Source organism: Melanerpes formicivorus, unplaced genomic scaffold (assembly GCF_026170545.1).
Source record: "Melanerpes formicivorus ecotype bairdi unplaced genomic scaffold, bMelFor1.0.p_v2 SCAF_349, whole genome shotgun sequence".
Taxonomy (NCBI): domain Eukaryota; kingdom Metazoa; phylum Chordata; class Aves; order Piciformes; family Picidae; genus Melanerpes; species Melanerpes formicivorus.
Genome location: NW_027142701.1, coordinates 41,598 through 56,328, shown reverse-complemented (window position 1 = coordinate 56,328; position 14,731 = coordinate 41,598). Strand labels below are relative to the sequence as shown.

The 14,731-nt window shown below is 59.4% G+C and overlaps 1 protein-coding gene across 9 annotated transcripts in view; it reads left to right on the top strand.

Moving 5' to 3' along the window:
• NCAM1 (neural cell adhesion molecule 1) overlaps positions 1 to 14,545 on the top strand; it is a 99,832-nt gene extending 85,287 nt beyond the window's left edge. For 4 of the 9 annotated variants that reach the window (XM_068170348.1, XM_068170347.1, XM_068170346.1 and 1 more), the window contains 4 exons: positions 4,998 to 5,205; positions 6,319 to 6,435; positions 7,643 to 8,413; positions 14,019 to 14,545. In XM_068170348.1, the coding sequence (XP_068026449.1) occupies positions 4,998 to 5,205; positions 6,319 to 6,435; positions 7,643 to 8,413; positions 14,019 to 14,139 (1,217 nt within the window). In that variant the 3' untranslated portion in view covers positions 14,140 to 14,545. Of the gene's footprint in view, positions 1 to 2,208; positions 2,469 to 4,997; positions 5,206 to 6,318; positions 6,436 to 7,642; positions 8,414 to 14,018 lie in introns of those variants that run through there. The other 5 variants (XM_068170352.1, XM_068170349.1, XM_068170353.1 and 2 more) reach the window with 3 other exon arrangements.
• Positions 14,546 to 14,731: the final 186 nt, after the last annotated feature.

The window sequence follows — 14,731 nt, the reverse complement described above, 5'->3', positions numbered from 1 at the left end:
AAGCCAATTTGTCTTTTTTGCCTCTTTCCCTCATTTCCCTCTTTCCCCTTTTTTTCCTCTTTTCCCTTTTTTTCCTCTTTCCCTTTTTTTCTCTTTCCCTTTTTTTCCTCTTTCCCTTTTTTTCCTCTTTCCCTTTTTTTCCTCTTTTCCCTTTTTTTCCTCTTTCCCTTTTTTTCCTCTTTCCCTTTTTTTCCTCTTTCCCTTTTTTTCCTCTTTCCCTTTTTTTCCTCTTTCCCTTTTTTTCCTCTTTCCCTTTTTTTCCTCTTTCCCTTTTTTTTCCTCTTTCCCCTTTTTTCCTCTTTCCCCTTTTTTTCCTCTTTCCCTTTTTTTCCTCTTTCCCTTTTTTTCCTCTTTCCCTTTTTTTTCCTCTTTCCCTTTTTTCCTCTTTCCCCTTTTTGCCTCTTTCCCTCTTTTGCCTCTTTCCTCTTTCCCTCTTTCTCCTCTTTCCCTCTTTCTCCTCTTTCCCTCTTTCTCCTCTTTCCCTCTTTCTCCTCTTTCCCTCTTTCTCCTCTTTCCCTCTTTTGCCTCTTTCCCTTTTTTTTTCCTCTCCCCCTTTCTCCTCCCCCTCTCCCCCTTTCTCCTCCCCCTCTCCCCCCTTTCTCCTCCCCTCTCCCCCTTTCTCCTCCCCTCTCCCCCTTTCTCTTCCCCTCTCTCTCCCCCTTTCTCTTCCCCTCTCTCCCCTTGCTCTTCCCCTCTCTCCCCTTTCTCTCCTCCCCTGTTCTTGCTTGTGATGGATTTGCCCTTTTGTGATGGATGCCAAGAAGGATCTGGTGGTGGTTTGCTTGCTGGGTTCTCATCCAAGGAAGGTACAACACTGAAAGGCCTTTCCCCCCCTGCCCCCCTCAGTGCTTTCTCTGCACATCTGGTGCTGATCACCACTTAGCCCCAGAAGGGATTCCTTTTCCCCCCCTTTCCCAAAGCCTCAGCCACAACTCTAACCCACAGCCTTCTAAACAGGGACAAGAAGATGGCCCAGAGCTGTTCCTGCTGTGCTTGCCCCCAGATCTCTCAGGGGGCTTTTGGATGTGGATTCAGATTGATGGCCAGGAGGAGGTTTTTTCCCCCTGCTGTGGTGGTCTGGCCAGAAGCCTCCTGTGGGAGTTTGCACTGAAGAGATTCTTTTGTTGGGCCTTTCTTCCTTTCCTTCCTTCATGTGGTTGAATCCCTGTGGCTCCCTGGTGTGCAGTCAAGTGTCTCACGAGCCACAGCAGAGCTGGGGACCTCACCCAGCCCATCAGCAGCCCTGCAGCGGGTGCTTGGCTAACACCTGCTGCTTTCCCACCCCTCTGCTCTCAGCTGCAGAGAGAGGTTCTCCTTTTCTTGCCATTGTAAGAGACACAAAGCAGCTTGGATGAAGCCTTTAGTGCCCAGCTGGCTGCCTGTGCTTTGCTGATCCTTCAGCCTAGCAATGGAGAACTCCACACCCGACACTGCCGGCCCCAGGAGTCAGCCAGGATGGAAACTGGGGGCTGTAGAGGGCAGGGTTTCAGTAGCAAGCTCCCTGCATTGCCATGCCCTGAAGGAGTTTCAGCTGTCTCCTCCTCCTCCTCTCTTGTTCTTGCTTTAAAAGACCAAACAGCAAAACAGAAAGCAAGCCAGCAGCAGCAGCAGCAGCACACAAACCAACCCAGCCCCAGGCAGCAGCCTCTACCCTCCAGGAGCTGCTTCTGTGATGGGGAATCCACTGGGCTCTGCTCTCTTGGGAAGTGAAGGGGGTGGAGGGGGTCTCTCCCTTCATGGTTCTGTGATTGGAACCCATTTGGCTCTGATCTCCTTGGACATCAAGTGGGGGTGGAGGTTTCTCCCTCTGGTTTTGTGACTGGAATCCACTTGGCTCTGATCTCTTTGGACATCAAGTGGGGGTGGAGGTTTCTCCCTCTGGTTTTGTGATTGGAATCCACTTGGCTCTGATCTCTTTGGATATCAAGGGGGTGTGGAGGTTTCTCCCTCTGTTTCTGTGATTGGAACCCACTTGGCTCTGATCTCCTTGGACATCAAGGGGGGGTGGGGGTTTCTCCCTCTGGTTTTGTGATTGACTGGAATCCACCTGGCTCTGATCTCTTTGGAAATGGGGGGTGGGGTCTCTCCCTTCCTGTTTCTGTGATTGGAATCCACTTGGTTCTGATGCTCTTTGGAAATGGAAGTGTCCCTCCCTCCAGGAGTGGCCTTTGTGATGGGGAAATCCACCTGGCTCTGATCTCCTTGCAGCCAGGAGTGGTCTCTTCCCTCCAGGTCTCTCATTCCAGCAGTGGGCCTGAGCTTGCCAAGGCTGAAGGTGTTGCTGTAGCTGTTGAACTGTTGGCCTCCTCCCAGCCTCCCTCCAGTCCTCCTCCCAGTTGTTTGGAATGGGATTAACCTTTCTAACCAGGTTCTAGTGGGGATGAGCAAAGCCCTCCCTGCCATCACCAGCCTTGCCTAATGATCTGTTTGATGCTCTGCACATAAAAAGTCTCTGCTGTCTTTATTCAGACCTTGTCCATCCTGATTTGTCAGCTGCTTTTCCTACCTCAATTAGAAAGGCAAAGCCTGGTGCAGCTGTTGCACACACCAGGCAGCTGCATCCCTTGTTTGAACCCCCCCAGGGCTTGCCTCTGGTGGGGCTCCTGCACCTCTGTGGTGCTGAAGTGCAGCAGCAGTGAGCATGGCCCTGAGGAGCTGTCTGACCTTCTGCTGGGGCTGAAGTGTTCAGCTGGAGAGCCACAGAGTGGGTTGGGTTGGAAGGGACCTTCAAGATCACCCAGCTCCAACCCCCTGCCCTGGGCAGGGACACCTCCCACCAGCCCAGCTTGCTCAGGGCCTCATCCTGAGCACCTCCAGGGAGGAGGCAGCCACAGCCTCCCTGGGCAGCCTGTGCCAGAGTCTCCTCACCCTCACTGGAAAGGATTTCTTCCTCCCCTCCAGTCTCAATCTGCCCTGCCCAAGCTTCAGTCCATTCCCTCCCCTCCTACCACTCTAAGCCCTTGCTAAAAGTCCCTCCCCAGCTCTCGTCCAGCCTGGCCTTGAACACCCCCAGGGGGGTTGTGGATGCCCCTTCCCTGGGCAACCTGCTCCAGGGTCTCCCCACCCTCCCAGCCCAGGATCAGCTTCTCTGGTACCTGATGACTGTGAGGACCTGGTAGCAGCTTGGGTTGTGAGTTTCCCCTTCCCCACAGCTGGAGGCTGCCAGCTGGGGCTCAGCTCCCTCTCACCCAGCTCAGAGGTCGCTGAGGTTCTCTCACCCAAGCCATAACTGCACACAGTGCTGTGTGGAGAGAGAGCAGCCCCTCAGGGGCCACTTCCCCCATGCAAGGAGAGGTCTGCTCAGGCACTGCAGAGTTCTGCCTGCTGCTCAGGGGGTTTGCTCTCTGTGGTGACAGAGGCAAAGCCCTGGCAAGTAAATGAGAGGTGGTTTGTGTGGCTGAAGTCACTTGAAGTGAATCCCATCCTCCAGGCAGCTGGAAGGGAGTCCCAGGGAGGGCTTCCCCCCTCAGCCCCCACTCTGCTGTCTCCCTGAGCTGCCTTTTCCTCCCAAGCAGCTCTGGCAGAGGCCTTTGGGTGCAGAGCAGAGGCTCTGAGAGCTTTTGGGTAGCTCTGGTAGGCAGCCAGGGGCTCAGCTGTGTGCAGCACCCAGGGAAATGCCCCTGCCTGCAGAGCAGCAGCCTGGGGAGAAGGACTCTGCAGGAGAAGGGAAGCAGCAGCAGTTGGTGTGGAGGGTGTGGGAGGCTGGGAAGCTGCAGCTGGCCACGGGCAGGGCTGTGCCTGGGGGTTCAGGGGGGCTCTGGTGTGTTCCCCAGGGAGAGCTCAGCACCTTCCCAGCAGGCAGGGGCAGCCCCCATGCATCTTCTAGGCCTCCATCACCACCTCTCTCAGCTGCTGGGAAAGAGGAGGTGTTCCTTTCTGTTCTGAAGCTGGGGGAAGGTGGTGGAGATGGGGGGGATGGGCAGCTGCTGTGGCCAGGACCACACCAACAGCCACAGCCTGCTTATCTTTAACCATCCTCTTCCTCAGAAGGCCACTTGGGTCCTTGTCTGGCTAAGCCAAAACACTCCAGGAGCATTCCCTGCTGAGCTCAGCTCTCCCTGGGCAAGAGCTGAAGGGCCCTTGGCAGCTCTGGAGAGCTGAGCAACAGGAAGGGCTTCAATGCCTCCTTCCTTCTGCACCACCCAAGGGGCTGAGCAGTGCTGAGGCCTCACAGCTGTCCCCCAGTGCCAGGGCAAGTGGTGGCTCAGAGCCTAGGCTGGCAGTGCCACTCTGCCCCCCAGGTGCAGCCTTCACCTTCAGGGAGTGGTGGTGGGGAAACAGCAGCCCCTCAGAGCCCCAGCTGGGTTTGTGCCACAGCAGGAGAGGTTTCTGCAGGCTGCTTAGCAGGCCTCAGCCCAGCAGAGATGGGAAGAGCCCCTCTGGGTGGCAGGGAAGCTGGCATCTCAGGTAGGTTGTGATGCACAGCTCACCATGCAGGGGCTCTAGACAGAGAGTGGCCTCTGTGGCTTCCCCATGCTGCAGCCCAGGCATGGCCAAGTGCTTGGGCTCAGTGACCTGAGAAGGTCTTCTGCAGCCAGAGCCATTGTGTGGCTGCAGCCTCAGCCCAGGCATGGCCAAGTGGTTAGACTTGGTGACCTGAGAAGGTGGTCACCAACCAGAGCCATTCTGTGGCTGCAGCTGTGAGCCACAGCCCAGCCTCAACCTCAGCCCAGGCATGGCCAAATGCTTGGACTCAGTGTCCTGAGAAGGTCTTCTCCAACCAGAGCCATTGTGTGGCTGCAGCTGTGAGCTGCAGCCCAGCCTCAGCTGCAGCCCAGGCATGGCCAAGTGGTTGGACTCAGTGACCTGAGAAGGTCTTCTGCAGCCAGAGCCATTGTGTGGCTGCAGCCTCAGCCCAGGCATGGCCAAGGGCTTGGACTCAGTGACCTGAGAAGGTCTTCTCTGACCAGAGCCATTGTGTGGCTGCAGCCTCAGCCCAGCCCCAGCCCAGCTCCTAACCACGCTGCCTCCTTCTCTTCTCTTCTCGGTCTCTGAAGCCAGCACCAGCCCTACCTCAGGCCTGGGGACTGCTGCCATCATAGGCATCCTGATTGTGATCTTTGTGCTGCTGCTGGTGGCTGTGGATGTCACCTGCTACTTCCTCAACAAGTGTGGGCTGCTGATGTGCATCGCCGTCAACCTCTGCGGCAAGGCCGGGCCCGGAGCCAAGGGCAAGGACATGGAGGAGGGCAAAGCTGCCTTCTCGTGAGTACTGCCCCCCTGGCAGGGCCCCAGGGCAGGGACTGCTGCAGATCAGGCTGCCAGGGAGTGGTAGGGCTGGGGGGCATGGAGCAAAACTAGCAGTGGGGAGATTGAGATTGGCTGTGAGGAAGAAGTTGTTCCCCAGGCGGTGGTGAGAGCCTGGCACAGGCTGCCCAGGGAGGTGCTGGAAGCCTCATCCCTGGAGGTGTTTGCAGCCAGGCTGGAGGTGGCTGTGAGCAGCCTGCTGTGGTGTGAGGTGTCCCTGCCCATGGAACTGGCTGAGCCTTGAGGTCCCTTCCAGCCCTGACACTTCTATGAGTTATGGAATGGGTTTGGCATGGAAGGGAGCTCAAAGCTCAGCCAGCTCCAGCCCCCTGCCATGGGCAGGGACACCTCACACCAGCCCAGGCTGCTCAGGGCCTCATCCAGCCTGGCCTTGAACACCTCCAGGGAGGAGGCAGCCACAGCCTCCCTGGGCAGCCTGGGCCAGAGTCTCCCCAGCCTCACTGCCAAGAATTTCTTCCTCCCCTCCAGTCTCAATCTGTCCTCCTCCAGCTTCAGTCCATTCCCTCTCATCCTACCACTCTAAGCCCTTGTTAAAAGCCCCTCCCCAGCTCTCTTGGAGCTCCTTCAGGTACTGGAAGGCTGCTCCAAGGTCTCCCTGGAGCCTTCTCCAGGCTGATCAGCCCCAGCTCTCCCAGCCTGGCCCCACAGGGGAGGTGCTGCAGCCTCTGATCATCTCTGTGGCCTCCTCTGGACCCTCTGCGTTCAGCTCTATGTCCCTTTTCTGCTGGGGGCACCAGAGTGGAGAGAGTTCTGGGCTCCTTGCCTCCCACAGGAGGGTGCTAAAGAGACCTGGGGCACAGTGGTTGTGCTTTGTGTTTCCAGGAGGGGCTTTCTTCAGCCATTCCTCTGCTGTTGTCCTACTCCTGGTAGTAGCCATCAGCAGCTGGCCCCTAGCCAGCCATGGAGGGTAGCCAACAGCTGCAAGGGGAAGGGACAAAAAGCCCTGCTTGGGCCAGCCTGTTGCTGCCACTCTGGGGGTGTTTGCAGCTTGTCTTTGCAGGGGGGGGTCCCCAGTGTGAGCCCTGCTCCATGCAGTTGCCTTTGTTACAGGAAAGATGAGTCCAAGGAGCCCATCGTGGAGGTGCGGACGGAAGAGGAGCGGACCCCCAACCACGCCGGGGGCAAGCACACAGAGCCCAACGAGACCACCCCCCTGACAGAGCCAGAGTATGTGGCCATTAGCCAGCCTCAGCCCCAGGGCCAATACCTTGTCCTCAGGTGCACTCACCCCTGATCCCTCAGGCTCAGAACCTAGGGCAGGAAGAGAGGAAGGAAGGCAAAGCCTCAGCGTTCCGTTCGCCACGTCCCGGCGGAGATTTTGCCTCTCCTCTTCCTCAGCCTTCAGGCACTTTCCCTTTGTCCAGCCCTGCAAAGGGGGAAGGGGAAGAGAGCAACGTTCCTTGGAAGAGCTGTCCCTGCCAGTCCTGTCCCAGGCACCTCTCCATGCTGACTGCAAAGGAGCCAGAGCAAGAGCAGAGCCCAAGCTACCACTGCCCCCTGCTGCAGCTCTGCCCCGGGCAGTGCTGGGTTAGTGCTTGAGGGGAGCGCAGTCCTCTGCTGGCAGCAGCAGAGCAGCTCTGTTCTGGCTGCTGGAGGAGGCATGGCAAGTCTGAGGGGTCAGGGAGAGGGCTGGGAGCTGCCTGGGAGCTTTGCTTGTGTCAGAGAACCTGCCTGGAGCCCGAGGCTGGGACTCCCTCTCAGCTGGGGCTGGCAGGGTTGGAGTATTGCCCTCTGCCTGCAGTAAACCCTTTCCTAGACTGCACTTTAGTGTTCTCTGGGAACTTCTCCATGGCTTCTGAAACAGGGAGGGTTTCACTGTGGGAGGCTGAGAAGTGCTTGTGGATGCTTGGGTGATGTTTGGGGCTGATGGCACATGGCGGTGACAGCCTCGGATGGCAGGCAGAGAGGGAGGGCCAAGAGGAGGGACTGGGCTCAGGTGCTGTGTGCTGGGACCCTGTGGTGTGGGGACAGGTGGCACTGGGCTGCAAGCTCAGGGGATTGGTGGAAGGCTTTCATGTGAGGTTAGGAGGAGGAGGCTGAGAGGAAGGTTAGGCTGAGAGAGAAGAGTCTGGAAGCTGTCAGATTGCCTTTGGCTGCGGTCGGAGCCCAAACCTCTGCAGAAGCCACTCCTGAAGGTCCTCTCCTCTTTGCCTTCTTCCCTCTTCCAGTTAACTCTTCAGCCATCCCTTGCTGCCCTTGGCACCCTCTGCAAGCTCTCTGCTCCTCTGAGCACCTCTGCATGCTGTGTGTGCTGTAACCCCTGTGCCATGCTGCTGCTGCCCCCCGGCTCACCTCCTCCCTCCCGCACTCCGCTCTCCCTCCTGTCACTTACAGCCTTCCTTCTCTCTCTGTTCTGCTCCTGTCCTCTTCACAGGCACCCTGCTGACACTGCAGCTACCGTTGAGGACATGCTGCCTTCTGTCACCACGGGCACCACTAACTCTGACACTGTCACTGAGACCTTTGCCACTGCTCAGAACAGCCCCACCAGCGAGACCACCACCCTGACCTCCAGCATCGCCCCTGCGGCCGCGGCCGTCCCCGACTCAAACTCCGTGTCTGCCGGCCAGGCCACCCCGGCCAAAGGGGCAGCCCCCTCGCTCTCCTCACCGCCACCACCCTCCTCCGCCCCCCGAGTGGCTCCCCTTGTCGACCTCAGCGACACTCCGAGCTCCGCTCCGGCCGCTAGCGCTTTGTCTCCGAGCGTGCTGCCCGGCCCGGGGGCGGTGCTCAGCCCCAGCGCTGCCACCGGCGCGGCCGAGACCCCCAAAGGGGCAGGCGGGAGCCAGGCGGCCGCCCCCAGCCCCGCCAGCCTCCCTGGCTCCCCTCCGGCTCCCTCAGAGCCCAAGCAGGAGGCCCCCAGCGCCAAGAGCCCCGAGAAGGAAGCGGCGCAGCCCGGGGCGGCGAAGAGCCCGGCGGAGGCGGGCAAGACCCCCAGCGGCGCCAGGAGCGAGGCCAACCCCTCACAGAATGAGGACTTTAAAATGGACGAAGGGACCTTCAAGACCCCAGACATTGATCTTGCAAAGGATGTCTTTGCAGCCCTTGGCTCTCCCACCCCTGCCAGCGTGGCGAGCGGGCAAGCCCCCGAGCTCGCCGCTCCCGCCGCAGACAGCCCTGCGCCGGCTGCGCCTGCAGAGACCGAGTATGGCTGCCTTTCCTCTTCTGGTGCTGGTGTGCCGTGTCTGTGCTGTGTTGTGTCCGTGTTGGGTGTCCCCTCAGCAAACTAACTCCCCTCTGAATGAAGCAGCTGCACGCACAGGGCTGGGCTGGGGAGGGCGGCGGGCAGCAGGGCGAGACGAAGGCAGAGCCCAGCAGAGCTGTGGTGGTGTAGGCTTCTCGGCAGCTTCAGCCTGGCTCATGCTGGGAGGGAAGAGGTCAGGGGTCCAGTCTGGTGCTGAGGAGAGGATCCAGTCTGGTGCTGAGGAGGAGTCCAGTCTGGTGCTGAGGAGGAGTCCAGTTTGGTGCTCGGGGGGGTCCAGTTTGATGCTGAGGAGGTGTCCAGTTTGGTGCTCAGGGGGGATCCAGTTTGGTGCTGAGGAGGTGTCCAGTTTGGTGCTCAGGAAGGATCCAGTTTGGTGCTGTGGAGGGATCCAGTTTGGTGCTCAGGGAAGGTCCATTTTGGTGCTGAGGAGGAGTCCAGTTTGGTGCTCAGGGGGGATCCAGTCTGGTGCTGAGGAGGGGTCCAGTTTGGTGCTCAGGGGGGGTCCATTTTGGTGCTGGGGAGGGGTCCAGTTTGGTGCTCGGGGGGGGTCACCGTATCACTAAGGTTGGAAGAGACCTCAAAGATCATCAAGTCCAACCTGTCACCTCATGGCACAGGGGGTGTCCAGTTTGGTGCTGAAGGGGGTCCCAGTTTGGTGCTCAGAAGGGGTCCAGTTTGGTGCTCAGGGAGGATCCAGTTTGGTGCTCAGGGGGGATCCAGTTTGGTGCTCAGGGAGGATCCAGTTTGGTGCTCAGGGGGGATCCAGTTTGGTGCTGAAGGGGGGGCCCAGTTTGGTGCTCAGGGGGGACCCAGTTTGGTGCTCAGGGGGGATCCAGTTTGGTGCTCAGGGGGGATCCAGCTTGGTGCTCGGGGGGGGTCCAGTTTGGTGCTGAGGAGGGGTCCAGTTTGGTGCTGAGGAGGGCTCCAGTCTGGTGCTCAGAAGGGGTCCAGTCTGGTGCTCAGGGAGGGTCCAGTTTGGTGCTCAGGGAAGGTCCAGTTTGGTGCTCAGGGGGGCTCCAGCTTGGTGCTGAGGAGGGGTCCCAGCTTGGTGCTGAGGAGGGCTCCAGTCTGGTGCTCAGGGAAGGTCCAGTTTGGTGCTCAGGGGGGGTCCAGCTTGGTGCTGAGGAGGGCTCCAGTTTGGTGCTGAGAAGAGGTCCCAGCTTGGTGCTGAGGAAGTGCTGGCCTCAGAGGCACTGAGTTGCTGTGCAGTGAGCTCAGCCACCCTGATCCAGCTTCCTGGGAGATCAGTGGAGCCCTCCAGCACCTCTCCCAGGGTAAGGTGGGGCAGGAGCCAGGGCTGTGCATGGGAGCCCTGCAGTTGTGTCCCTGAGCTGCCAACAGGCTGAGGCAGGGAGATCCCAGCTGAGAGGGGCAGCAGCCACACTGCACAGCTGGGTCAGGGCTGCTTGGCAGGGTGGTGCCTGGGAGCTGGAGCTGAGCCTCCCTGCCCTGTGCTGCCTGGGAGCTGGAGCTGAGCCTCCCTGCCCTGTGCTGCTGGGAGCTGGAGCTGAGCCTCCCTGCCCTGTGCTGGCTCTGCTCCTCACCCAGCTGAGCAGGGAGCAGCAGCATGCCCCGGGTGGGACACCCCTGGGGGTCCTTTGGAGCTTTGTGCCCTCTGGACAGGATCCTGAGGGATCTGCACCTGAGCTTGGCAGCAGCCACTGCAACTGGGGAGTGAAAGCAGGAGCAGGTCCTCATCTGGGCAGCTGTGGGGAGGGTCCCCAGCTGTTGTGCAGCTGTTGGACAGGAGCACTCTGGCTGTGTCAGTTTGGAGGGCAGCTGCTGACAGCCCCGAGCACAGAAGGCTGGGGGATGCTGCTGGGAGAGGGAGGAGCAGCTGTTGAGGGGGACAGGTCCCTTCTGGCTGCATGCTTGGGCACAAGGTGTTGGCAGAGGCAGGGTGGGAGAGGAGGACCTTGGCTGTGCTTTGCACGGGGAGCCCTGAGCAGGCAGCTTGCAGTGGTTGTGGGAGCAGCTCCCACAGGCAAAAGGCTGAGCTGATCCCCACTGCCTCTCTGCAGGGGGCTCTGCACTCAGCCAGAGCGCTGCCAAGAGCCCAGGCAGCTGCTGGAGAGCTCAGGTCCATCTGGGCTGCAGGGTGGCACCCACTGGGTGGCTTGGATGGGTTTGGCTTGGAGCTTCTTCCATCCTTACAGCTCAGGAAAGTGAGCTCAAGGTGGGCAGCTCTGTACTGAGCCCAAAAGAAAGGGCTGGCCCTGGGGGTTGGCTCTGACACTGAGAGCACTCAGCACCAGCCCAGGCTCCTGGCTGGGGCTGGCCCTGGGGGCTGGCTCTGACACTGAGAGCACTCAGCACCAGCCCAGGCTCCTGGCTGGGGCTGGCCCTGGGGCTAGGGCTGAGGGCAGAGCCTTGCTGCCCCACTTGGGAGTTCTGCTGTCTTTCCCTGGCAAGGCTCTGCTCTCCCTGCCTCTCTGCTGTGCTCCTGCTCTCCCAGGTGTGCTCAGGTGGCAGTCCTGCCCTGGGGGGCACTGCCTTGTGCCCCATGCTGCTGTGGAGCACCAGCTCCTCCCTGGACAGCCTGGGTGGCCCAGCAGGTGCAGTGGAGTCAGAGAATTGTTTGGGCTGGCTAAGGCCTCTAGGATCATCCAGTCCCACCTCAACCCACCCCCACCAGGGCCACCCAACCATGGCCCCCAGAGCCTTGGCCACAGGTTTCTTGAGCCCCTGCAGGGATGGGGACTCCACCACCTCCCTGGGCAGCCTGTGCCAGGCCCTAGCCAGGCATTGGCTGGCAGCAGGCAGCAGCTAAGCTGCTCCTAAGCAGAGAAACCCAGGCTGCACCTCAGGCTGCTGGCCTGGCCTGCTGAGAGAGAGCTGTGGTCTGGTTCTCAGCTGCAAGGAGGCAGCAAATGGCTTGGCCATAGCAAGGAAACTCCTGCAGTGGCTGAATGCAGCCTGCTGTGTGTCCTGTCAAGGGCCTCCTGGTGTGGTGCGATGCAGAGCTGGCTTCTTCCTGCTGCTCCAGCCTCCCCCTCGCTGTGCTGCTCCCCTTGGCACAACTGGCACTATAACCACAGGCTCAGGTTCCCCTCTCTGCCTGTCAGGGTGAATTGGGCTTGCAGCCATCCCAGAGGGACTTGGTGGCTGATGGGCTTGGAGCAGGCACCTCAGAGGCCACCAGAAGTGCCCAGTGTGGACTTGGTGTGGCTGGGGGGAGAGCACTGGGCAAAGGCTTCTGTGCTGCTGAACCTGAGCCTTACCCTGTGAAGGTGTTGAGCTCCCTCCCACCCTGTGCTGCACCAAAGTCACCTCTCTGTGTCCCTTCCTCCAGCAGCTGGGAAGTCCTGGGTGTGATTTGCTGCTGGAGTGGCAGCCTGCTTGAGCAGGACACTTGGGTGACCCAGCAAATCCCTCTGCAGCTCTCTGCCCTGTGCCTTTTGCTCCCCCTCTGCACCACAGCCTGCTGCAGCCTGAGAGCTGGGCACTGTGATCCTGGGCAGGCTGCTGTGGGTGACCCTGCTTCAGCCAGGGGGCTTGGACTGGGTGAGCTCCAGAGGTCCCTTCCAGCCCCCCCAGGCTGGGGTCCTGGACTGCTCAGGGTGGGAGGAGAAGTATTTCATGGGATGGGTTGGGCTGGAAGGGACCTTAAAGATCATCCAGTGCCAACCCCCTGCCACGGGCAGGGACACCTCCCCCCAGCCCAGGCTGCTCAGGGCTTCACCCAGCCTGGCCCTGAACCCCTCCAGGGAGGGCACAGCCACAGCCTCCCTGGGCAGCCTGTGCCAGGGGCTCCCCAGCCTCACTGCCAAGAATTTCTTCCTCATCTCCAGTCTCAATCTGCCCTCCTCAAGCTCCAGTCCCTTCCCTCTCAGCCTGGCACTCCCAGCCCTTGTCAGAAGTTCCCAGCTCTCCTGGAGCCCTCTTCAGCTACTGTAAGGCTGCTCTAAGGTCTCCCTTGGAGCTAACTGAAGCTTGGGGAGTGGAATAGAATAGAAATAGAATAGAAGTAACCAGGTTGGAAGAGACCTCAGAGCTCATCCAGTCCAACCTCTCCCCCAGCACCTTCTGATCAACTCAACCATGGCACCAAGGGCCTCATCCAGCCTCTTCCTAAACACCTCCAGGGCTGGGGACTCCACCACCTCCCTGGGCAGCACATCCCCATGGCCAATCTCTCTTTCTATGAAGAACTTTCTCCTCACCTCCAACCTGAACCTCCCCTGGCACAACTTGAGACTGTGTCCTCCTGTTGCAAAGAAAGTGGCTGGGGGAAGCTCCAGAACTGTATAGAAAATGGTTGGAAGCTGCAAAAACTGCCAAGGAAGTGGTTGGGGAAGCTCCAACCTGCAGCTGAAGCAGTTGGGGAAGCTCCAGAGCTGCAGCTCAGGCGGTTGGGGAAGCTCCAACCTGCAGCTCAGGCACTTGGGGAAGCTCCAACCTGCAGCTGAAGCAGTTGGGGAAGCTCCAGAGCTGGAGCTCAGGCAGTTGGGGAAGCTCCAACCTGCAGCTCAGGCACTTGGGGAAGCTCCAACCTGCAGCTCAGGCACTTGGGGAAGCTCCAACCTGCAGCTGAAGAGGTTGGGGAAGCTCCAGAGCTGCAGCTGAAGCAGTTGGGGAAGCTCCAACCTGCAGCTGAAGCACTTGGGGAAGCTCCAGAGCTGCAGCTCAGGCAGTTGGGGAAGCTCCTGAAGCTCCAGAGCTGCAGCTGAAGAGGTTGGGGAAGCTCCTGAAGCTCCAGAGCTGCAGCTCAGGCAGTTGGGGAAGCTCCAACCTGCAGCTGAAGCAGTTGGGGAAGCTCCAGAGCTGCAGCTCAGGCACTTGGGGAAGCTCCAGAGCTGCAGCTGAAGCAGTTGGGGAAGCTCCAGAGCTGCAGCTCAGGCGGTTGGGGAAGCTCCAACCTGCAGCTGAAGCAGTTGGGGAAGCTCCAACCTGCAGCTGAAGCAGTTGGGGAAGCTCCAACCTGCAGCTGAAGTGGTTGGGGAAGCTCCAACCTGCAGCTGAAGTGGTTGGGGAAGCTCCAACCTGCAGCTGAAGCAGTTGGGGAAGCTCCAACCTGCAGCTGAAGCAGTTGGGGAAGCCCCAACCTGCAGCTCAGGCGGTTGGGGAAGCTCCAACCTGCAGCTCAGGCGGTTGGGGAAGCTCCAACCTGCAGCTCAGGTGGTTGGGGAAGCTCCAACCTGCAGCTGAAGCAGTTGGGGAAGCTCCAACCTGCAGCTCAGGCGGTTGGGGAAGCTCCAACCTGCAGCTCAGGCGGTTGGGGAAGCTCCAACCTGCAGCTCAGGCAGTTGGGGAAGCTCCAACCTGCAGCTCAGGTGGTTGGGGAAGCTCCAACCTGCAGCTCAGGCAGTTGGGGAAGCTCCAACCTGCAGCTCAGGTGGTTGGGGAAGCTCCAACCTGCATCTCAGGCACTTGGGGAAGCTCCAACCTGCAGCTCAGGCGGTTGGGGAAGTTCTGGTGCTGGGTGCCCGGGAGAAGCGCCCGACCCCCTCCTGGCTACCACCTCCGCTGTACCCAGAGCCAATGCCTTGTTTCTCTGCCTCTAACCTGTGCCTTTGTTTCTCCCCTGCCCCCTTTCTCCCTGCAGGAAGCCCCCAGTAGAAGCCAAACCGGAAGTGCAAGCAACAGAAGGCAAGAGCCCTGCGGCGGAAGTCAAGACGGTGCCCAGCGAAGCCACACAAAGAAAGGAGAGCGAGAGCAAAGCATGATCAGCCCCAGCCGGGGGAGCCAACCACAGGAGAACTTCACCCAAGCATCTGAACCACAAACCACAGCACATCTTCATCCCTCTTAGTGTCTGTTGCCTTTTTGTTTGTTTCTTTTCAACAGGAGGGAGAAAACAACAACCCCAACGACGCCGACGACAGCGAAACCACCGAGAGCAAAATGCATCGAGGGGAGGGGGGAGGGGAAGGGGGGAGGGGGGGAAAAAAGTCTCTTTTAATTCTTTTCTCTTTCTTTTGGTTCTCTTTTCCTGGTTTTTATTTTTATTGCTGTTATTATTATTATTATTATTAATTATTCTTTGGTTGGTTTGGGGTTTTGGAAGCTTTTCCCCCCCCCGAAGGTTCTCTTTGCTGTGCACTTGCTCTGGAGGAGGAGGAGGAGGAGGAGAAGGAGGAGGAGGAGGAGGAGGAGAAGGAGGAGGAGGAGGAGGAGGAGAAGGAGGAGGAGGAGGAGGAGGAGGAGGAGGAGAAGGAGGAGGAGGAGGAGGAGGAGGAGGAGGAGAAGGAGGAGAAGGAGGAGGAGGAGGAGGAGTTGTTCATAACCTTTTATGTTTGTTTTGTTTCTTTGCACCAG